This window comes from Podarcis tiliguerta (genome assembly GCF_965153285.1).
Source record: "Podarcis tiliguerta genome assembly, chromosome: 14".
NCBI lineage: Eukaryota > Metazoa > Chordata > Lepidosauria > Squamata > Lacertidae > Podarcis > Podarcis tiliguerta.
The window spans coordinates 11,387,907-11,412,661 of record NC_139547.1 but is presented as its reverse complement, the minus strand read 5'-3'; the positions used below and the strand labels follow the sequence as shown (position 1 = coordinate 11,412,661).

Below are 24,755 nucleotides of genomic sequence, written 5' to 3'. Positions count from 1 at the left end.
AATGATGCATCCAAAAAGATGTATAAGGCATATGCATATTCGAGCATATGTTCTTCTTAAATATACGTACATAGCATAATTATGGTCAGAGTAAAAATCAAATCTCTCTCCCTTTAGCTTGCATTAGCCTGCATCTAGCTCCTTGAGATAGGGTTGCCATATTTCAAAGAGTGAAAATCCGGACAGAAAAGTTGTTGAGCTTTGCCCAAAGTTGTTTATGGAAAATTGGCACTGCCGACATGGGCCTGCCATACATACGGATTTTCCCGGATAACTACCAATTTCCACTCAGGCAATGCAACAGACAGCAGTATAGCGTTTATGTGTGGGAAATTCCGGACATATGGCAACCCTATCTTGAGAGGCTTCATTACCACATCCTTGTCTCTGTGGCGTCCAGAGGAAGGCTAATAGGCAACTGCCTTCAAGCCACAGATTTCCAATATCTTCACATAATCTAAAATTAAACACCACGTGAAAGCTAGCAGAGAACAACAACAGTTAAGGATCACCCCAGCTAGATCCGAAAGAGCTCTCTTCTAGCTTAGTATACTCCAGTGGAGTTTTCCAATGTTAAACGCTTCAGCAGTACACACACAGGCATTTCTCCATTTCAGTGTGCAATCAAACAATTACATTTCACACGTTCTCAGGTAGCAGAGACAAGGCTGGATTTAGGTTTGATGAGGCCTTAAGCTACTGAAGGTAATGGGGCCCTTTATAAGTCCAGCTGTCCTTTGTCAACAGCAAATTGCTGCTGTTTTTTGTGTTGAATATATGCTATATGGTAATTTATGGAGAGAAGACTCCCTGGAAAAGACCCTGATGTTGGGAAAGATGGAGGGCACGAGGAGAAGGGGACGACAGAGGACGAGATGGTTGGATAGTGTTCTTGAAGCTACCAGCATACGTTTGACCAAACTGCAGAAGGCAGTGGAAGACAGGAGTGCCTGGCATGCTCTGGTCCATGGGGTCACGAAGAGTCGGACACAACTAAACGACAACAACAAAATTCATGGACCTAATAGGCATCTAAAGCCATTTGCACATAAGAAATAAGAGCCTACACAACACAAAACACTGTTGCTGTATGTAGGTTTTATTTTATTTGTTTTTTATCTTATATTTTGGAAATGTACATCCAGGTTTTTTTCCCTTTAATTTTTTTGGGGGGCCACCAAGAGAGTGGGGCCTAAACTTATAGCTTGTTTAGCTTATACGTAAATCTGGCACTGCCTAAGGGTCATGTAGTCCAATCTCCTGCAATGCAGGAATCCTTCCCACAGCCATCCCTGGGTAGGCTCGAACCACCAGCCTTCTGGTTAACAGCCAGACGCCCTGACCCATTGCAGCACAGATTTTTATCTCTATATAGATTGAGATGACTCTGTTTATTTTCTATCTCTATGCGAACCACTACCGCCCGCCCACGCGGACACTTCCGGTTTAACGCAAGTGGATACTGTACAGGTTTTCATTTTAAACCGGAAGTGCAGGCCCTGCACCGTTCTATCTGTCATCTTCTATTGTAAATCTAGGCACGACTCCTCCCCCCTGAGTCGCAGTTGTTTTACGTCACGAGAAGGCGCCCTCTTCCGCTAGCCCTGCCGCCGGGTCCGCTGAGGTGGCCTGAGGAAATTGGGCTCCCCCTCGCCATGGCGGACATGGAGGAGCTGTTCGGCAGCGATGCTGACACCGAGCCGGAGCAAAAAGGTAACGGGGGAGGGGGGCGGGGGACACGGACGCCGTGGGGGGGGGGGCATATCGCATTGTGTCATCACGCATGCGCGGAAGGAGGCCTTTGCTCTTAACCTCCCCACACCCCCCCGCCGCCTTTTGATTCCTTGGAAATTCTCTCCTCGCTTTCTTGTTCGCGCCCGGAGCTCAGCCCCAAGCCTTGTTTTGGTACCAGAGTGCACGAGAGGCGGCCATGCAGAAAAAGAGTTCCTCTGAGCATGAGCAAAGTGCCATGCACAAAAAGAGTTCCTCTGAACATGAGCAAAGTGCCATGCAGGAAAAGAGTTCCTCTGAGCATGAACAAAGTGCCATATTCGCAACGCAGCTGGGATAAGGTGGGAGAAGGGGACTGGATGCTTCCAAGTTGCTCAGGGTGGTGTGTTGCATTTTGCAACCCTGTGAGGGAGGCTAGGCTGACAGTGAGCGATGGGGTGAATCCTACCAGAGTGTCTCTCCCCAGACACACCTCTGAGCGCAGATTTACCTGCAATCAGATTTCAGTTGTCCCCCCCCCCCCCTTCCCAGTTTCATCTTTTCATCGTTCTGGAAGTTGGGGCTTGTGAGACTGCTTCCAGGCACCGCTGGGTTTGAAACATCAAAACTCGCAACATGTGAATGGGGCAAGTGCAAAGGAAGGCACGGTTTCTGTACCTTTTAACAGCTGTGTGACAATGGGGTGAATGTTTCTCATGCTTTTGTCACAAGCTATGGTTACTATAATCCAGTGTGTCTCAAAGTTGGGTCCCCAACTGTTGTTGAGCTACAACTCCCATCATGCCTAGCTAGCAGGACCAAGGGTCAGGGGTGATGGGATTTGCAGTCCAACAACAGCTGGGGACTGAAGTTTGAGAAACACTGCAATCCTTATGTGCCACTGTTAAAGGTACAATACAGTTGTACCTTGGAAGTCGAATCTGTTCGACTTCCAAAACAGAAGCCAAAGCACAGCTTCTGATTGGCTTCAGGAAGCTCCTGCAGCCAATTGGAAGCCACTTTGGACATTAGGGTTCCAAAGACTGTTTGCAAACTGGAACACTCACTTCCAGGTTTGTAGCAATTGGGAGCCAAAACATCTGAGTACCAAGGCGTTCAGGATCCAATGTATGACTGTAATTTCCTTTTCATCTGGTCACAATGTTGTGGTCTCTGTCTGTTCATTCGTCTCCATCCCCCTTCTCACCCATGCACATCTATTCTGAAATTCTTCCTCATTTTAGGTACCCTGCAAGAACATCTTAAACAATGCTGCTAGCGTATATTGTTTTACATAGTGGTTTGCTGTGGGGGTTTTTCTCAGCTCACAGGAGACTGGTGTTCTCCATGAAGCACTTGTGGACCTTGAATCAGGTTTTCTCAGAAACAGATGTGTGTGTCTTCCTACTCTTTCAAATCTGGTGATGAAAATCTTTGGGCAGACCCACCATCTATTAAACTAGAGGCCGCTATCAAGCAAGGGATTTTTATTGTGGTGATCTCCAAGCTGTTCAGTACCTGGTTCTGTGCACTGGATCTAAGGTCTTGGTGTCTTTTAAAGAAGAAAGAAAGAAGAAGAAAATGGGCAAGGGAGATCTTTTTTTAGACAGGCTGTTTAGGGTTCGATGTGTGGTGGTTGTCATATTGGCAAGCAGAGTGGTGCAGTGCAAGATAAAAAATGTAATCTCTGCCCAAATGCAAATATCATTAAGTCACCCGTCCTCAAACTGATTCCCTACAGGTGTTTTATACTACAACTATTGTCAGCCCTCGCCAGCACCAAAATGCTGTGGCCGTGTCGGTTGTTTTCGAGTCAGCCTATAGCATCCTCATAAACCCACAAAAGTTACTAACCAATACAGTAATTGCCAGTTTACCTATCTGTCGCATTCTGATGCCAGTCATACGTGGCTTAAAAGCTGGGGGTAAGCCAGCTTGGATAATATTTTTCTTATGTGGTCACCTGGTGGTGATTCTTGCTTTGCACAGATGACCATGAGAGCTGCTATTTATGGGCCAGTTCATAGCAGTGTTTCTGAAACAATGGCATAGCAGCGCCTTAAATATTGTTTTATTTATTTCTAAAAATATTTATACACTATACGGTAAAAAGAAAAATACCCAAGTAGTTTACAGCAATAATACATACAACATACAATAAAAATCATATTTAAAAAGTTAAAATGGACGTTAATTAACCATTGTGGAAAGATGCAGTCTTAATTGCCTGTATAGAGAATTTAAAGTTGACAATTTAAAAGTGACGCTCCAGCAGGTGATCTTAGTGATCAAGCTGGGATATAAGGGTTCAGGCTATCCTGTTTTTACTTCAATCTCCCAGGACATTCTATATAAGATCTTAAAGTAGCTGTCTTACTGCAAAAGAATTTTAGAAATACACTTGAAAGAGAAGTTGCTGAATTACAACTCATTACCAAACTAAAAACTATGGGAGAGACCTGGTCTGAACAGAGATATTGGATTCATGTCCCATTATACATGATAAAGCTAATTTTGGTCATCTTTAAAAATCACCCTTTAAAAATCCCTCGTTCTTCCCTATGGAACCAACTGCCGTAACAGCCATCAGCAGTTATAAGGTTGAAGCGACCTCTGCATCGGAGTATCTGACAAAGTGTGTATTACACATGAAAGCGCATACCTTGAAAGCTTATATTTAGTTGATCTTAAAGGTGCCACTGGAATTATTAAAAAAAGATTTTTTCATCTTTCATCTTGTTATTTATTATGACTCTGACAGATCAACACAGCTATCCACTTGAACCTGTTTTTACTGTTTTGCCCATTTTCAGTCAACATTTGCTTTACTTCTGTATATGTATAGTACTTCAGTCAGGATTGTTCCTGGACTACTACTTAATTATGATTTTTCACTGCTGTCAGTGTTTTCAGCAAAGTGACTAGTTCTTCAAATTGCATATATCTGATGGATTTGCTTCCTTCTGACTAGGTGAACATAAATACAGTGGTACCTCTGGTTACGTACTTAATTCGTTCCGGAGGTCCGTTCTTAACCTGAAACTGTTCTTAACCTGAAGCACCACTTTAGCTAATGGGGGCCTCCCGCTGCTGCCGCACTGCCACCACGCGATTTCTGTTCTCATCCTGAAGCAAAGTTTTTAACCCGAGGTACTATTTCTGGGTAGCAAAGTAATAATAATAATAATAATAATAATAATAATATCTTTATTGTCATTGCCCCCTTCGGGGACAACGAAATTACTTACAACGAAATTACAAAGTCTGTAACCTGAAGCGTATGTAACCCGAGGTACCACTGTAAAATGGTATTGGTCAGTTGATTTTTATATATGTTATCTGACCCTTTTCCTCTTGCTAACATTGTCCTTTTATGTTTGTTTGGTTTTCACAGATTCTGATTCTGGGTCAGATTCAGACTCTGACCAGGAGCCTGTTGGCTCCATCAGTAATATTTCTGGTAGCGAGAGTGACAGAGATGACGACCGAGAGGCTTTGAAACCCAGTAACAAAGAATTGTTTGGTGACGACAGCGAGGATGATGGCGCCTCTCACCACAGTGGGAGCGATAACCGGTCTGAGCGATCCTACAATCGCTCGGAAGGCTCAGGGCATTCTGAACATGAGGATAATGACCAGTCAGATATGGACCAGCACAGTGGCTCTGAAGCTGCTCATGAGGAGGATGAGGATGAAGAGGATCACAGGTCAGAGGAAGGCAGCCACCACTCTGAGGCAGAAGGCTCTGACAAAGCACACTCTGAGGATGAAAAGTGGGAAAGGGAAGACAGAAGTGATCAGTCAGACGATGAGGAGAAGCTCCAGAACTCGGATGACGAAGAAAGGCCACAGCACTTGGATGACGATGAGAAGAACTCGGACGACGAGGAGAGACCTCTGGCTTCTGATGACAAAGAGAGGCTGCAGAACTCCGACGAGGAGAAAATGCACAACTCGGATGATGACGAAGAGAGGTTGCAGGTTTCTGATGAAGAGGAAAGACCCCAAAACTCTGACGAGGAGAATATGCAGAACTCGGATGATGACTACGAAAGGCTGCAGCATTCAGACGAGGAAAAGATGCAGAACTCTGACGAAGAGAGGCCCCAGCATTCCGATGATGAAGAGCGGAGGCTCTCGGAGGATGAAGAGGAGCATGAACATAAATCGGGTATGGAAAATTGAGGGTGCAAATGTCTAGACACAGGGCTGGGGAAACCTTAGGTCTGGGCAAGATTCTTTCCCAGCCTTCTACATGCAAAGCATGTGCTTTACCACTGAGCTTTGGCTTAGTACTCATATCTTGAAGGCTACGATTACTCTTTTTCATCCTCCCCAAATCAACAAGTCTAGCACAATCCATCTTTAGTTTGCAGAGCAGTTGTCCCTTTAGAATATCTCTTGGAATTTGGGTTTAATAGTTGCTCACACTTTTTTCCACTTACCTTTTTATAAAAAAATTAAACTCCCCCAAAATTTCAGGATAGGTTGTAATGTTTTGGGGGGTTTGTTTGTTTTTCACTATGAACCTTTGATAGCAGTAAGGCTGAAAAATTTGCTGAATGCCTACCCAGGGAGCTCCAAGGCCAAGTAGGGATTTGAGTATCTTCCATTTATATATGCCCACTGCATTGCTCGGTCATTTTTATTTTAGCACCCGTGTGGTTTCATCAACAGTACTGGTACGAATGCCATTCTTCAAAGTGACATTTCTCCGCTGTGTTTTATTCAGGGTGTCTGGATTGTGTAATATATAATAATATATTAATGGAAATACATTAATGGAAATATATACAGTATAATAATAGACAGTTATGAGGGGGCTTCAAGATTGATATTTGCTTTTGCAGAATCGGCAAGAGGCAGTGACAGTGATGAAGAAGTCATGCAAACGAAGCGTAAGAAACAAATTGCCTCAGATTCTGAAATGGATAGTGATGTGGAAGGACAAAAAGGTAAGCAGCCCCTCTTCCTGTCATTTGGGAGTAAAAAAACCAAAAGCCAAAACTCATCTGAGCAGTTTGCAGTGCCAAGCTCCCCTTCACATCCTCCACTGCAATAGATCAAAAGTTGTCACTGCAACAGTTTATTTAAGCAACTGTTTAACAACAAATCTACATGTTTGATTATTTTCACGGTAGCTCTGACTTCAGTATTTTGGGTCATCTCTTGTCACTTGCTTTAGAGCAGGGATGTAGAACCTGTAGACCTCCAGATACTGTTGGATTCCCATCACCCCCCCAGCCAGCAGGCCAGTGGCCAGGGATTAAGGGGGTTTTAGCCCCAACAGCAGCTGGAAGTCCACATTTCCTCTGTCCCTGTTTTATAGGGTTCAAAGGAGGTCAAGTGCTTCAGTGAGAAAGTTCCTATAAACCAGGATTGGCTCCATGTTGCTCCATGGACTGGCTCTGGCACCTGAGACAATTTCATCTGGTCTAGAGCTACCTAATACTTACTTATTCTCCCCCCCCCCCCCCAAAAAAAAATAATACTATTATTTACGGATTTTTTTCCACCCTTCATCATAAGGTCCCAGGGTGGGTTACAACAAAATAAATGTACATTGTTAGAATGAGTTAAAACAGTTTACACTGGCTTTCATTACACTTGCAAGTTATAACACTACAGAAAGACAAAATTAAAATTGGGTATAAACATTTAGAATTACAGTATTAAAACCAAGTTGAACAATTTGCAATAATCCAACCCCAGGTACCTAGTGTTAACAATGTTTGGCTCCCTCTCCTGGAAACCAATTTTAGTATCTGTGCTGCCAAAGTGATCACCCTCTCCTGGTATCCTTCTGTGGTGCATATAATTTTCTAGGTCTCATTGTAAGAGCAGTTTAGGAGATAAGGTCAATTTTTGCCAGACCAGTTCAGAATGGACCACCCTTAAGTTTCAAAAGAAAATCCCCAGTAGATGCTTCAGGCATCTGAAGCACGCCACTAAATACCTGGAAGGGTTTACGTCATTGATAAGCAAGAAATAAAACAAGGGCAAGGCATACAGAGCAAAGTCTCAAAACCAAAAGATACATGCCTGCTACTGAAATGGCAAAGATTCTTGTGGCACCTTAAAGACTAAGAAGTAAGAAACTTGCTTCCGGTCTAGCTACACGTTCCTTATCACTAAAGTCCTTTAAAGCAATGTTCTTCAACCTTGGGTCCCCATTTGACTACAACTCCCATCATGCCCTCTCCATTGACCACACTGGCTGATAACGATGGGTCTTGCGCAGCAACAGGTGGGGACCCCCAAGGTGGAATAACTCTCATTTAAAGGACAGGTCATCTTTATGACCGGGTGGGCAGGCTTAGCTGAGATCACCTAGTTTCGCTTTCACTCCCTCTCTGACACTCTCTCGGTTTCTGTGACTCTTTGCCCCGGAGATCTAACTGTCTTTTCCCAACTGACAAAGTTCCAACTGCCAGAGAACTGGCTGCTTTAGATGCACACCTCACGTCCATCTGCCAAGTCTACCTGATAACTTTGTTACACCTTCCCACAGGCCAGTTGTAGGAAGAAGGTTTCTGTGTAGGGCAAAGGAGTCCAGCTGGAGCAGGAGGCTCTGAGAAAGTCTTTGCCTGCCTCCATCTCTCCAGGTATGCTGGAGGGCAAACTTGGTAGTTAGTTTTTTGTTTTTTTTAAAATGCTTTGTTTTTGTTTGTAAGGAAGGGATAAACAAGGATGTAAGGCACTTTGGGCCACCTTGTAAGAAAAGTGACTTTAACACATATGATAAAGAAATAACAATTTAATAATGAATGGTTTACATGAAATAAAATAAAACTTTACATGAAATAATATAAAATACTCATAAGAAAATGCCAATAAAACCAACAGATTTTAAAAAGAAGTCAATGTCATAAAATTATCAAAATATTAAGATTAAAAAGAGGGGAATCTTGATTTCCCCACCCTTTTAAATAAATCCTCACAACAGCCCTGTCTGAGAGGAGAAAAGAATCAGAATTAGAAGAATCTTTATTTGCATCAGCCAGAAGCCGTGGCAAGAAAGTAAAATGTGCTGAAGATAGAGGTAAAAACTTAACTATAGAAAATACATTTTGGGGGTTTACATCAATAATCAAATAATAGATCTTTTCTAATTGCCCCTGCTAAAAACCTTGCACTTTTTGCTGTCACCTGATCATCTTGACCTGCTAAAAGAAAGGACACAGTAGGAATGGTTGAGCAACCCGGCATGGACAGTAATAAAGGGGTCATAACCTCAGTCCTCAAATCTTTATAAAGAGTGCAAGCCAGAAGCACCTGAGCCACTGACTCTATACTGCCATCTCCATAAGGACATAACCATTTTTCCAGTGGGATTTTTTGAAATCGACCCTCAAGTACAGCCGAAGGCAGTATATTCAATCTTGCAAAAGTGAAAGCTTGTCTGTGTTTTGGAATTGTCAAATTTTGCATATAGGGTGTGCCAAAGTCTCAAAATGACGAGGTGGAAAATAGTCACACCAAGCCTCATAAGCTTTATGGCTGGCTGGGAGTTTGAATGTCATTCTCCGCTTGCCACCCTCTCGGGCCGCATCCTGAGCCATCCATTTAAAGCACTATTGTGCCACTTTAACCGTCATGACTTCCCACAAAGTATCCCAGGAACTGCAGATTGTCAAAGGTTCTGAGAATTGTCAGGAGACCCCCATTCCCCTCACAGAGCTGCAATTTGCAGCTCTGTTTAACAACCAATCTCTCGTCACAGGGAACGCCAGGTATAAACCAGCTCTCTACATTCAACGAAGAAACTGAAGAAGTGTGCATGCACACGAAAGCTCATACCAAGAACAAACTTAGTTGGTCTCTAAGGTGCTACTGGACAATTTTATTTTATTTTTAATATATATTTTTATGCCCCTTGTGGAGTATATTTTCTATAAATAAGGTGTCTCTTAAAAACAAAGCCAGTCCTTCCCCACCTCCAGTTTCCAACCTTCTAAGTATGATTTCTGTTTCTTATTTTCTGGGCAAGGTAATAAAGATGCAATGGATCTGTTTGGAGGAGCAGATGACATATCTTCGGGGAGCGATGGGGAAGACAAGCCCCCAACTCCAGGGCAACCTATTGTAAGTACCTTTGTTGGTCTGTTAGGTCCTGCTTTTGCATCAGTGTTGGATTTAACCTGACAACATGACCACTAATAGGGACGTGGGTGGCGCTGTGGGTAAAAGCCTCAGTGCCTAGGGCTTGCTGATCGAAAGGTCGGCGGTTCGAATCCCCGCGGCGGGGTGCGCTCCCGTTGTTCGGTCCCAGCGCCTGCCAACCTAGCAGTTCGAAAGCACTTTCGGGTGCAAGTAGATAAATAGGGACCGCTTACTAGCGGGAAGGTAAACGGTGTTTCCGTGTGCGGCTCTGGCTCACCAGAGCAGCGATGTCACGCTGGCCACGTGACCTGGAAGTGTCTCCGGACAGCGCTGGCCCCCGGCCTCTTGAGTGAGATGGGCGCACAACCCTAGAGTCTGTCAAGACTGGCCCGTACAGGCAGGGGTACCTTTACCTTTTATGACCACTAATATTTTAATGCTTACATGTATGTTAAGATTTGTATTCTCAAATTGCATTAGGAAAAAGTGGGATCATGATTTGTGATCCTTTTAGAAGGGGTTGCAGATAAGTGTATTCCATTCGGGACTTTTGAAAGTTGAAGGTCTCTTTCCCCCTCTATCCTGATGCCAGGATTGGGGAACTTTAGGTCCTCCGGAAGTTCCTGAACTACAACTCCCATCAGCCCCAGCAAGCATGGTCAACGGCTGGATATGATGGGAGTTGTGGTTCAGCAGCATCTGAAGGGCCAAAAGTTCCCCACGCTTGCCTTATGCTGATGTCCTGAGCAGGCATAATGTTGATAAAATGTATGTTCTCTGTATGGTTAAATCACACATATGCATAAATGGAAGAGATGGAATTATATTTATACAGTGGTGCCCCGCAAGACGAATGCCTCGCAAGACGGAAAACCCACTAGACGAAAGGGTTTTCCGTTTTGGAGGTGCTTCGCAGGACGAATTTCTCTATGGGCTTGCTTCACAAGACGAAAATGTCTTGCGATTCCTGGGGGCTTTTTTTCGCTCCCCAACCCCTTTTTCTAAGGCACTAAGCTGCTAATAGCCTTTTAGCAGCTAATCCCTTAAGCCTTTAATAGCCGCTAATAGCCGCTAATAGCCGCTAAACCGCTAATAGCGCTAATCCGCTAATGGGCTTGCTTCGCAAGACGAAAAAACCGCTAGACGAAGAGACTCACGGAACGGATTCTTTTCATCTTGCGAGGCACCACTGTATATTTACATTTCCTAATTGATTTTCTCTCCCCTCCCCACTGAATAGGACGAGAATGGATTGAACGAGGATCAACAGGAGGAGGAACCGATTCCTGAAACGCGGATAGAAGTCGAAATTCCTAAAGTCAACACAGACTTGGGAAATGACTTATATTTTGTGAAGCTTCCCAACTTCCTCAGTGTGGAGCCCAGGTAAAAGTCACAGGCTCAGTCTGAGAAACAAGTGTTCCAGGGTCTTAAAAAACAGAAACAGAAAACCAATCTGTAGTGCTATCCACAGGTGAGTTGCAACTACAGTGGTACCTTGGGTTACATACGCTTCAGGTTACATACGCTTCAAGTTACAGACTCCGCTAACCCAGAAATAGCACTTCAGGTTAAGAACTTTGCTTCAGGATGAGAACAGAAATTGTGCTCCGGTGGCATGGCGGCAGTAGGAGGCCCCAATAGCTAAAGTGGTGCTTCAGCTTAAGAACAGTTTCAGGTTAAGACTGGACCTCCAGAACGAATTAAGTACTTAACCCGAGGTACCACTGTATGTAAAAAAACACAAGTTGGAGATGCCAGGGACTGAACTTGGAACCTTCTGCATGCAAGGCAGATGTTCTACAGCCCTTCTCCAATATTCATTCGCCTTCTCTGTTCTCTCTCCCACCCCCTACCATGTGTACAAAGGAACTGCGGCCACAAACCCATAATTGGGATTTTGTGTGAGAATTCCAGTCCTGGTACCAAATTGTTTTGCAAGGAAAGGATGACATCCATGGTAACCCATATTCCGGTTTATTGCAGGCCTTTTGATCCACAGTATTATGAGGATGAATTTGAAGATGAGGAGATGCTGGATGAAGAAGGTAGAACAAGGTTAAAACTGAAGGTACCGTATACCTTAAATTCTGCCTCCACACAACATGCAAACTTGACATCTTTCCGCAGGGCCTGCAAGACGGAGCTGTTCCGCCTGGCCTTTGGTTTGGACTCAGTCTGACCCTTATGTTTCCCTCCCCTTGTGGTTTTGATTTATCGGCTACTTTTAAAATGAGGCTGCATTTTAAATTGCATTTTAACCTGTATTTTAAATTGGTCTCCCCCCCCCCCCCATTATGTTTTTACTGTGATTTTATTGGTGTTAGCCACCCTGAGCCCGGCTTTGGCTGGGGAGGGTGGGGTATAAATAAAAATTATTATTATTATTATTATTATTATTATTATTATTATTATTATTATTAAACACTCCTTGCTCTGTCTTGGAACACAGTTCTGTCAAGCCTCATGCTTTGGATCAGGGTTGGGGAACCAGCCGTTGTTGGACTCCCATCTCCCTTGAACCCCAGTCTGAACGGCCAATGGTCAGGGATGGTGAGTGCTGTGGTCCAGCTGAATTGGGAGGGCCAGAGGTTCCCCATCCCTTCTTTAAACATTGAGAGCTTGTGTAGCATAGTTCTGAGAGATGGAGCAGTGCACCAAGAAGTCAGCTCAAATCCACTGTTGCGGTGAAGTCCCATCAAACCCTAAAGTTGGAAGGGGAAGCTTTTAAGTAATCTATTCCAACCCCTGCTCAATGCAGGAAACCCACAACTTGAGCATTTCCGACAGGCAGCTGCCCAGACTCTTCTCGAAGAGGCCAGGCAATTGGTTTCATGGTCCAACTCCTGTTTCCATCAAGAGGTTTCTCAGAACGTTCAGCTGAAAGGTACCCTACCGTAACTGATGCCCATTAGATTAAATGGGCTTAAGTTACAGGAGGGTTCAGATGAAGCTGAGCATTGCAAGAAACTTCTTCCCTGGAAGAGCAGTGAGTAGGTGGCCCTAAGCAAGCCTTCTCTACCCACCCCAGCCAATTGTGGGTCCCCATCTGCAATAGGGGGACAAGAATACTGACCCACCTTACAACGCCATTGTTAGGAAAACATCCGTCGCTCTGGGAAGTGATTTGTAAATGAAATAAATAAATGATGATGACCACGATGACTTATGTGAAGTTCTTGAAAGTGATCAAATTACTATTTAAACACAAAATATGACATTCTATGGAACATCAATAGGGCTGACTCCAGAGCACCACCATAGTATATGCACGATAACATTCTCTGTGCCAGTTAGAGCACCTGGGGTTTATTCCTTGGTTTTTGTTTATTTATATCTCCATCAATGTACAATGGTACCTTGGTTCCCAAACGGCTTAGTTGTTGAACAAATCGGCTCCCGAACACAACAAACCCAGCAGTAAGTGTTCCAGTTTGCAAACATTTTTCGGAAGCTGAACATCCGACACGGCTTCCATGGCTTCCAATTGAGTGCACAAAGCTTCTGCAGCCAATCAGAAGCCGCGTCTCCATTTTTGAACTGTGTTGGGAGTCCCAGAACGGATTAAGTTCGGAAACCAAGGTACCAGTGTACATGGATTATTACTTTTCAGCATAACAGGGAGGGAGATAGGTTCCTTCCTGAAGGAGCTTACTTTCTAAAATGGGGCACATGGGAAGCAACAGTGGGAGTGGAGAGGAATGGAGAGGAGAGAAAGTTAATTTCAGGTTTGCATGCATGTTATATGTGAGGACTAAAATGTTATGCTAAAGTTTTAGCAGAAAAGGTCTGAGCTTGCAGTGGTGGCCTCTCCTCCCCGCCCCCCTGCTGAATCCCTCATGGTACACTGAGCTGTCTTTCTGCTCATTGATTCACAACACTAATACGTTAAGCCAGTTAATAGTTAAACATGAATTCAGCAATTCAGAATACCAGTGTATGACATTCCCACCAGCATTATTCCCCCACTCCCCACACTCTATTTCTTGCAAGCGTTGTGACATTTCTCTCAAGAAATACCTCCTGCAACTTTGTGTCCCCACAGGTGGAGAACACGATACGCTGGCGAACTCGCCGAGATGAAGAAGGGAGCGAGGTTCGAGAAAGCAACGCGCGGATAGTCAAATGGTCTGATGGGAGGTCAGTTTGTGCCTGATCCCGCTTGACCCATGCTTCTGAACTGTAGAAGGAAACATGTTGTGTTGCATAGAGTTCTATCTCGGGTCTCGTTCACCCAGTTATTACTATTATTGTTCTGTTTTCTGAGTTGAGTGAAAGAGGGCACGCATCCATGAAGGGGCTGAGTCTTCCTGCAAGGAATCATGCGGCCAGCTTTTAAGCAATTCAGTTCCTTACCTGGGACAGAGCTCTGCCCTATCCCTTCATTCAGCCTCATTGCATCTCACCTTTCTGGACGCCTTTCATTTTATTTATTTAAATATGTATATACCGCTGTTCGTATTGCAGCTGCTTTTGTTGCTATGATCCAGGCTGAATGAGCTGCCCCACTAAAGGTCAGAAAAGCTACCAAGGTAGCTCAAAATAACTAATGCCTCCCACCCTCTTTGGAACAGAGAAGGTTCCAGTGGTAGACACCTTGGTGGATGTGCTGCTCAATGGTTGATGTCGCTACCCATATAAAAACCCACAGGGAGAGGAAAGTGCAAGGTGCCGTCAGTGAAGCTTAAGAAGCCCCATATCCCTCTCCTTTGCTATTTCCAATTTTGTTAGGGCACCTGTGTTATGGCAGGAGGGCCTGGAGGCAGTAGGCAAGAATACATAGAAAAACATATCCATATAGCACGTTAAAGAAAGCTGACAATAAACATGATAAAAGACAGGCTAGGAACAGAACCAAGGAGAGCATAATTATATATTGGGAGAATTAGCAAGTTTCACACAGGCATTGACAAATTCTGTAACACCTGTAAAAAAATAATAATCCATGATGTAAGGAGTCGTCAGAATTTTGTGGGATAACTCTTTCTTCACTGCTCTGTAAACAGATAATAACATCCTATATCTAGTTCACTTGTATCAACTGGGCGCCTTCCATTAAACAGAAAAATAACTCAAAGGCTGCTGCTGCAATAAGGCTTCCTGCCTAAGTAAAATGGGAGCAAGGAAGTAGAAGTATTCAGTTGGCTTAATGTACTTGTATGAGCAAAGCAAATAAGGCTCTTGGCTTGTGTGCTAATCAAAGCAATCCTCCTTCCTTTTGAAGCATGTCACTACATTTGGGGAATGAAGTATTCGATGTGTACAAAGCACCATTGCAGGGGGATCACAACCATCTCTTCATCAGACAAGGAACAGGTCTTCAGGGGCAAGCTGTGTTCAAAACAAAGCTAACCTTCAGGTAAGCATGTGGATCCCATTGAGTTGAAAATATTTACAAGTAATAGCATCATAGTGAATGTGAAAGAGGATACAAGGTGGTTTGCCTAATTATTTCCAAGGGGGGTAGCCATGTTGAAGCAGGAACATAGAAACTTGCCTCATCTACAGGCATTAATTAACTGACCAGCATCAGGATGTTTAGATTATTCTCATCAGTGCTGTTGTGGTCACTGACGATTTTACATACCTTTTAAACTTTAACATAATGCTCAGAATCTACTTCTCTGCCCTTTTAATTTCACTTCTTACAATTCCCACCCACCCTCAACCATATCTATCTATCTATCTATCTATCTATCTATCTATCTATCTATCTATCATCTATCTATCATCTATCTATCTATTTCTCTCTGTCTCTGTCTACCTTCCAATTCAGGAAAATATGTAATGCATCTGATGATTTGGACTCTAGTCTACAGAAGCTTATGTTATACTAAATATGTTAGTCTTTAATGTGCCACAAAACTCTTAAATCATTTTATTATGGTCACTGTTGTCTATGGCCTATAGCAGGTAGCAGTATTCGGAATTAGCCAGGCACATTTTGCACCTGGCTATCAGTCACTTGCAACCAAGTGAAGATGCCTGGGCGCCAGGATGGCACCTGACATCACCATCTGACTGGCTGGTGGACAGTAGTGTTTGTTGGTTTTTTGTTGCCATGCTATGGCGCGAGTCAGATTTTCGCTGGAGCTGAGAATATACACAATTCATTTTCAGCTTTGTGATCTTGTTTTAAAAAATATATGCATCCAAACATTCTGTTAGAGTGCCTGTAACCTAGCTTTAAGGGGCCATATGCTGAATAGCTTTTATATCTCAGTTTCTAACAGTGTCAGGTAGGGAACCTCAGGCCCAGGAGCCAAATCAGCTGAATGCCTGGCTTTAAGAGAGCGCTGCACAGCCAAAGGCCTGGCAGTCAGCTGGAATCAGTTGTCCTTTAGGAAGTACCTGATGCAACCACTTTCTCAAGAGAGAGAGAAAATTGCGGAAATTTAAAATGGAGATTTTGTTCTTTCCAGGGATACGAAGTGCTTTCTCTGCAGAGGGAGAAATGTTCTACCTTTAGGAGCACTTCCCCCTCTGCAGAGATTCCAAAGGGGCTCCCTGTAACTGAGAATCAACTGATCATTGCTCACAGGGAGCCTCTGTGAAGGCAACCTCCTAGTGCCCGTGGCACTGAAAAGGCTTCTTCGAAGGAGGTTGCTGCAACCGATGATCAACCCACAAGATGGTCTTGGCTATTGGTTGGCATAGCGTGTTGTGTGAATCAGCTCAGTCATGTGCAATTGTTTTCTCAAACCTGCAGTTCCCTGAAAGAATTGCTTTTTAACCCAGTAACAATTTTACCGCAGGCCTCACTCAACAGACAGTGCCACACACAGAAAGATGACTCTCTCGCTCGCAGACAGATGTTCCAAGACACAAAAAATTCGTATCTTGCCCATGGCTGGCCGTGATCCAGAGTCCCAGCGAACAGAAATGATTAAGGTATAGTTTTGGGGTGGGGTAGCTGGAATCAAAATTTGCCTTCTAAGCCGTTATTAAATTTGTCCCTTATATGCAAATCTTAAAATATTGTTTGTATGCATGACTCAGCAGCATCTTTAGACTTACTGCCCTCAATGCAGCAAGCCTCTTGCTCGACAGGAGTCTGACTTGCCATAGAAAACAACCTTACCTACCTTGGCATCTCTGTGGGTGGCCAGGGGGCTTTTTTGAGCCTGCAAACAGTTGAAAAGGGGGAGGAGAAAAGAACAAGAGGGGAGGAGCAGAAGAGATAAGAGTAACTTCCTATTTGCCATATCCTGCAAAACTCAGCATTGGAATCTGGCAATCATTTTATGGTATCACCAGCACTGCTAGGTAAAATGGGCAGTGCCTCGCTGCTATGTTGCCAGTGGACTAAAACACATTTCCCCCCCTATTTGTTGAAATGGTGGAGCTGAGTTGGGAGCCAAGTTAACATAAAAAGGTAAAGGAGCCCTGACAGTTAAGTCCAGTCGCAAATGACTCTGGGGTTGTGGCGCTCATCTCCCTTTACTGGCCAAGGGAGTCAACGTTTTGTCCACAGATGGTTTTTCTGGGTCATGTGGCCAGCATGACTAAGCCGCTTCTGGCGAAACCAGAGCAGCGCATGGGAACGCTGTTTACCTTCCTGTCAGAGCAGTACCTATTTATCTACTTGCACTTTGACGTGCTTTCGAACTGCTAGGTTGGCAAGACCAATCTTCCTGTTCAGGGAAGTTTTTAATCTGTGATATTTTACTGTATTTTTTGTTTCTATGGAAGCCGCCCAGAGTGGCTGGGGAAACCCAGCCAGATGGGCGGGGTACAAATAATAAATTATTATTATTATTATTATTATCAAGAGCTGGGACAGAGCAATGGGAGCTCACCCTATCACTGGGATTCGAACCGCTGACCTTCCGATTGGCAAGCCCTAGGCTCAGTGGTTTAGACCACAGCGCCACCCGCATCCCATTCAAGTTAATTTAGTCTGAAGCAAAACAAAAAAACCTTACTTGGATCCTTCTTCCTCCCTCTCTAATCTATTAGGTGTGTAATCCAGGCCAGAGCAAGTCATGAAACAGAGCACATGAAACCTGTGCCACATTGCTCTCTGCTGCAGCATGTAGCAGAAAAAGAACCTGGAATAAAAGTAGAACTAGACTTAACTGCTGCAAGAATGCCAAAGCCTCATCTGCATTGGCATTCCACCGGCTTCTGAAGATGCACCTGTTTACACAGGCACCCCTACGATCTTGACCTGTTTTAATGTTTTGTTTAATAGGATTGTTTTATTGGGTGTTTTAATTATGGATGCTTCTATTCTAATATTCATGTAACTGGTGTACCTTGAAAACCACTTTGAATTCTGCTTGGGCGATAAGAGGGGTGTAAATTAGTGATGGGTGATGTGCAGGGCAGCGCACAGTCTGAGCCCTGTTTTGAGAAATCCTTGGCACACCCCTATGTTGTTGCCATTTCCCCCTGCAGAAAGAGGAGGAGAGGCTGCGAGCTTCCATTCGCAGGGAGTCCCAGCAGAGGAGAATGCGAGAGAAGCAGCACCAGCGGGGACTGAGCGCCAGCTACTTGGAGCCTGACCGCTACGATGAAGAGGACGAAGGAGAAGAAGCCATCAGCCTGGCAGCAATTAAAAACAGATATAAAGGTGGAATAAGAGGTATGGTCGGCTTAGCGCGGAGTCTTGGATTTATCTGGTTTTAAGTCCAGGGAGCTGCTTCAGGCTTCTCACACAAAGGAAAAGAGGAGGATGGCGGGAAATCCTTTTGGAAATAATATGTGATTATTTTGTTTGTTTCGTTTTGCAATGGCCAGTGATGACAAGCAAATAAAGAACGCTGATAGTGCTTCGTGGAGGGAAAGGATTGTCACTTCTAAGCGGCCAGTTTCTAAGTTACGGTCAGTTTTTCTAGATTAGCTCTTGGAGAGAAATGCATATACACTGTATATATTTTTCCCTTTCAGAGGAGCGCGCTAGGATTTATTCTTCAGACAGCGATGAGGGCTCAGATGAAGATAAAACGCAGAGATTACTGAAAGCAAAGAAACTCAACAGTGACGAGGTGAGAGAAATGGTGAAGGGGTCTATTTTGAGTGGCTCAGGTGTTAATAATAATAATAATAATAATAATAATAATAATAAAATAAATAAATTTATTATTTATACCCCACCCATCTGGCTGGGTTTCCCCAGCCACTCTGGGCGGCTTCCAACAGAACACGAAAATACAATAACCTATTAAACATTAAAAGCTTCCCTAAACAGGGCTGCCTTCAGATGTCTTCTAAAAGTTTGGTAATTATTTTTCTCTTTGACATCTGGTGGGAGGGCGTTCCACAGGGCGGGTGCCACTGCCGAAAAGGCCCTCTGCCTGGTTCCTTGTAACTTGGCTTCTCGCAGCGAGGGAACCACCAGAAGGCCCTCGGAGCTGGACCTCAGTGTCCGGGCTGAACGATGGAGGTGGAGACACTCCTTCAGGTATACTAGGCAAGGCCATTTAGGGCTTTAAAGGTCAGCACCAACACTTTGAATTGTGCTCAGAAACGTACTGGGAGCCTGTGTAGGTCTTTCAAGACCGGTGTTATGTGGTCTCAGCGGCCACTCCCAGTCACCAGTCTAGCTGCTGCATTCTGGATTAGTTGTAGTTTCCGGGTCACCTTCAAAGGTAGCCCCACATAGAGCGCATTGCAGTAGTCCAGGCGAGAGATAACTGCACTCTGGCGAGACAGTCTGCGGGCAGGTAGGGTCTCAGCCTGCGTACCAGATGGAGCTGATAAACAGCTGCCCTGGACACATAATTGACCTGCGCGTCCATGGACAGCTGTGAGTCCAGAATGACTCCCAGGCTTACTATAATTGGTTTGAAGTATAGACCACTCTGTACATTGGGGTGGAGAACCAAAGGCCTCCAGAGGTTGTTGGACTCCAGCTCCCAGAATCCCCAGCTATCAAGGCCAAAGGTCAGGGATGGTGATATCCTACAACATCTGTCTCTGCTGTACATGTTAGTTTGAAATCCTGAAGACTAGTCAAGCTCTCTTACCTTGGACTTCTTCTATGACCTGATGTTTCTTGAGACTTGTCATACTCTTTTCTTTTCTTTTTACTGTTTTACCCAGAATGCTCTGACTTTAATGTCATTTTAAAACCAGTGTAGTGCAGTGGTTTACAGTGTTGGACTGGAACTTGGGAGTCAGGGCTCAACTACTTGAGGGTAATGGACTGAGATAAAAAGTTGCTTCACAAAGCCTGCTAGCATCCTTCAGGCTCGCACAGATTCTAGTCTGAAAACATTGTTGTCTCTTAAGATCGTAACTGGAAAGCATCTGTTTAATGCTGTAATTTTAGACGCCTGCATGTTTTTACTTAAGTGGCTCAGTATCCCGCGTGCCCAAAGAGGCTTTGGTCTTGTGTTTCAAAAGTGGTTGGTGACATGGCATTGAAGAAGGGAGCCTCCAATCAAAGAAAAGCCTTCTCCAAGCCTTCTCCAATCAAAGGGATTCTACAAGTGGAATTCTGTCTGGTGCCACAAATTTCTCATTTCTGTTTTTTTTTTTAAAAAATAATATTTATTAGAGGTTTAATAGTTACAGAAAAAAGAAGAAAGAAACAATAAAGAGTTTAACAGAACAAAACAATACCTTACAATACATCGGGGGGGGGGGGAAACAAAACAAAAAACAATACAGCAAAACAACAAGAAAAACAAAAACATTTAAAAACACATCCAATATTTCCACATCTTTACTTTTCATTTAGTGGTTCATCGACCTCCTCACACCTCCCTTTTTTGTATTCTAGTTCAATTAGCTATTTCAGCAAATCCTTTCCATCTTTCTCAATTTTTTGTTCTATAATTTATCTTAACACAATCTAACCTTAAATTTTCCACTTTGGCCCATTAACAATCAGCTTTTGTTTAATTCTTTATAACATTTCTGCTAAAACCATATAACTTCATTCCAGCATTCTTCTAACATTCATTAATTTTGCAATATGTCTGTAAATATGCTTTGAATTTTTTCCAATCTTCTTCCACCAACTCTTCCCCCTGGTCTTGGATCCTGCCAGTGCAAATTTCTCATTTCTGTGAAAGACAACGAAACCATGACTTCTGCTTACTCCCCCCCCCCCCCCATTTTAAAAGCAATTTAGTTTGCTAACGTTCAACTTCACCACATGGTGGCGCTTAAGCATTAAAAAAAGTATTTAAGAGAGTAGCACATCTGCATGGACCACAAATTATGGGCTGCACAGACTTGTACTTTGGTATGCATCTCATTGCAACCATTTTCCTGCCCTTGCTCTCCAAAAATGATCCAGAGGACCGCTCTCTTTGCGCTAGCGATGTTGGAGTTCAGCAGAACTTCTCAGAAAGAGGTGGAGAAGTGAATTAGGGTAGAAGTCCAAAAGAAGAATTCTGTACTGCATCGAGATCAGTTGATGTGCATGGGGGGGGGGGGGGCGGGAACCTTGGCTGAATTCAATCGGTAGAAGTTCATCATTATTTAGGAGGTCAGTCTTATTACGGTCAGCATTTAATTTGTGCCTAGACCAGAGGTGGGAACTGTTGTGAGCCCACAGGCCGCAATTCTCTTCTGCCCCACCTTCTGAGGGCCACATGCTGGTGGTGGGTGGAGCCAGAGACAAAAGTGGGAGGGGCAATGCATGGAAAGTTTATCTTGAATGGTAGGCTAGTTTCTACACACACTCTCACACCCTGCACCTGAGATTCCTCATCCCTGACCCAGACCAAGCAGCCCTACAGGCAAGGAAACATTTTCGGCATCCCCTCAATTTGTCCCTCTTTTAAAAGCCTTTTTTATTGTGGTCATATCATTTCACGACATGGATGCTCAGTTTGCATGCATGAACTCAACTTTTGTCCATGCCTTATGAACTGTTTGCACTGTTTGTTTCAGCTTCTGAGTAGATGGTTGAATCAGCCGCCCTTGACCCAGGAGCCACTCCTGCTCCCCCCCCCCTCAAAAAAAAATCTAGCACCCCAGGCACTTCCCTGAACCCGGACCCATGTTGAATGGGTGTCCTAGGTTCCATTATGTTAAGCTTTATAGTGAAAAATGAATCAAGTAATTGGGTTCATTAATAAAAAAGCAAGTAATTTTCCAGTTGGTAGAAAGCTGTTGAAATTCTACTTAACTGCGAGAGACACACACATTATGGATTACTTCATTAAAATAACCACCAGCCTCTTTTGAAGCATGTGTTGCAGAGGCTGACTTCGAAATTCTCAAGGACTTCATTTTGATCTTTCATTTGCACAAAACCTGGATGTGTGTTAATAGTCAGGGAGTAGGGGATGGCAATTAGCTTTCACCCAAAGTCCCAAATCACCCAGTAGCACTTCTGGCTTCTTATAGCTAAAGGAAAAACATTAAACTTGAATGCATTTGGGTCGGTTTTGTTTTTTTGCGGGTAGGTGGTGCCATTTGCTGAAGTATTTTGTACTAGGATACAAGATCTTCTCTGGGGGGAAAAAGAGAAATCTTTAAGCTCATCACTGTTAATGCATTCTGTCTTAAAATGGGAAGTGGTTTCATTGTAAATTAGAACAGGATACTTACCTGAAAATTAAGAGCAAATTATAATTATCACATTGTTTGCTTTCCCCCCAGATTTTGCACAGTGTCTATGTTTTGGCAAAACAAACAAGATGCATTACCTTTTGCTAACAACAAGCAGTTAGCTGAGATCTAGCCTGAAATCATAACTACTGTAATATGCCCATCAGGCAGGGCCAGAGTCTCTGCGGGATGTAAGGCTGCCACTTAAAAGGGCATCGCTGTGTTGAGTTCACACCTTCTGTGATGTGTAGTGACACTCATGTCTTGACATCATGAAACTATGTGAATTCCCACAACAATGAATGGTGCCTAGTTTGGGGGACTTGCAGGAGATTTTATGCAGGGAGCATTCGGATACTTGCTTCCTGTCCCTTTTTTGGAAGCCCCAACAAAGCTGCAATCCTAAACACATTAAGTGCCTGCTGTGACTGTAGAGATGGGAGAGGCATGTTTTACTGCAGATGGCGATGTCCTGTTTCATTGGGACAGGTGGACCATGGCATTTCTTCTCTCTACGTTCCTCCCAGCCGTCATTTTTCCTCTGGTCACCGCTATGGATTCATGACCTGACTGTCTCCAGGTGCCTGCAAGGAATTCCCACACGGCAGGGTCTATTTTGCCAGCCTTCGTGTCCTGTTTGCAGACATTTTCGTAACGCGGAGTTGGTCTGCCAGTGGGCCTGTTGCCTGAAGCCAGTTCCCCGTGGAGCGCATCCTCGGGATTCCTGCCATCTCCGGTTCTGTGCACATGACCAAGCCAGCGTAGTCGTCTCTGAGACAAGTGTGTGAACATGCTGGGAATGTGGGCTGGTTTGAGATTCTGTCGCTGTGTTATGCCCAAAATCTTCCTGGCACAGCACATATGGAAGGCCTTGAGTTGTCACTCCTGGTGCGTTTAGCTCTGGGGAATTTAACTTTTGAGTAAACGTGATTCGGGTACTGTTGATGTGGCTGGTTTTTTCAGCTGTCCTCTGTCCTGTTTGCATCTTTAGATAGCTGAGCGTAAACAGTTGCAAGATTCGTTCTTCCTTAGCCCAACCTCTGTTTCCATAGGCTCTTTCCCCTCTACATTGTATTTCAGTCAATTGTTTTTATACCTGGCTTTAGCCTCCCTGAGCCCTTTTTGGCTGGGGAGGGCGGGGTATAAATAAAATTTATTATTATTATTATTAAATGTTGCCTCTATTAACCAAGGAGGGAGCATCATTTTCTTTGGGAGCATTAAATGCCTGTTTCTTAGTGCGTGGATGATCCAAATTGCAGTTTTAGTCACTTACACCTAGAGAAATGCTCATTTTGGCTTAAAATCGATCTGCTTTCCTGTAGGAGGGTGAGCCATCTGGTAAAAGAAAAGCAGAAGATGATGAGAAGGCGAGCAAGAAGCACAAGAAGTATGTGATCAGTGATGAGGAAGACGAGGACGAGGATGCATAATGCAAGCCTGAAAGTCTACAAGACTCATGTAAATATATATAATGACTGCACTGTTCTTTTTGCAGCCAGGATGTAAGTAAACCTAATGAGGATTTTTATTTTATTTTTACAAAAGAAACTTGCATTCAGATCTGTAGTCTTAAAATGAATAAAGATTTTTGTTGGACCCTTTTAAATTCCTTTTCTTTTAAAAGGTGATTGCTTTGTTCCGCTGGAATATGTTGCGGCAGGTTTGTTTTAGATCTGTACCCGTTTCATCATCAAACACTGTGCTCTGCAAATGCTAAGTTGTTGCTGGATCATTGACTTTTATGAAGCCGGAACGAAATGTTACGGGTCACATCTTGCCACCAAAAGAAGCAGCGATCCAGCATCTCCTCTTCCCCCTTGTAATGTTCAGTTGGGTAAAGTGTGTGGCACGATGCCATTGCGCCGTAAGGTTCCCTGCCCCTTCCATAACCTGCTGGCTGCTGCTCGTAGGGACAGGAAAACTTGCAACTTGCTGCTGCTGTATCATATGTTTTGCATATCTACAGTGGAGAAGAACTGGAGGTAGAGATGCGAGGCTGCTGCGAGGGTGGCAGGCATAACATGTACCACCCTTGGTGCAGATGAAACAGACACATGTGCAAGCATGTGCACACATGGAAACACGTATATACAAGCACATACATATACACACACCTGCACACACAAATCTGAATTAAATAAGTCACAAGCTACTATGCCGACAGGGTATGTGGGTGCCTTATAGATTCTGCTTCCTTATGGCAGGCCCCTGTTCCTGGTGAAGAAGTGATTTAAGGATTAGCACTTTAAAAAATAGCTACATTAATCAAATGGCTGGATCCTGTATTGCAGACACACACGAGTGGATGTTGTGTAGGTGGTCAGTTGTGTCTTACTAGACCTGGGGAGACCTGGGTTCTTCTTCCTGTTTAGCCACGAAGACCTTTCGTTGCTGATCGCCACTGGTCTAGATATAGAAACAGACCA

The 24,755-nt window shown here is 43.9% G+C and overlaps 1 protein-coding gene across 1 annotated transcript; it reads left to right on the top strand.

The window, feature by feature from the left end:
* The first annotated feature begins 1,477 nt into the window (after positions 1 to 1,477).
* Positions 1,478 to 23,935, top strand: LEO1 (LEO1 homolog, Paf1/RNA polymerase II complex component). The gene is made up of 12 exons (XM_083412008.1): positions 1,478 to 1,713; positions 5,105 to 5,881; positions 6,561 to 6,665; positions 9,701 to 9,795; positions 11,054 to 11,199; positions 11,800 to 11,884; positions 13,859 to 13,953; positions 15,038 to 15,172; positions 16,569 to 16,704; positions 18,214 to 18,400; positions 18,706 to 18,803; positions 23,652 to 23,935. The coding sequence occupies exons 1-12, from the start codon at positions 1,656 to 1,658 to the stop codon at positions 23,757 to 23,759; spliced, it is 2,025 nt and encodes a 674-aa protein (XP_083268134.1). The 5' UTR covers positions 1,478 to 1,655; the 3' UTR covers positions 23,760 to 23,935.
* The last annotated feature ends 820 nt before the right edge of the window (positions 23,936 to 24,755 follow it).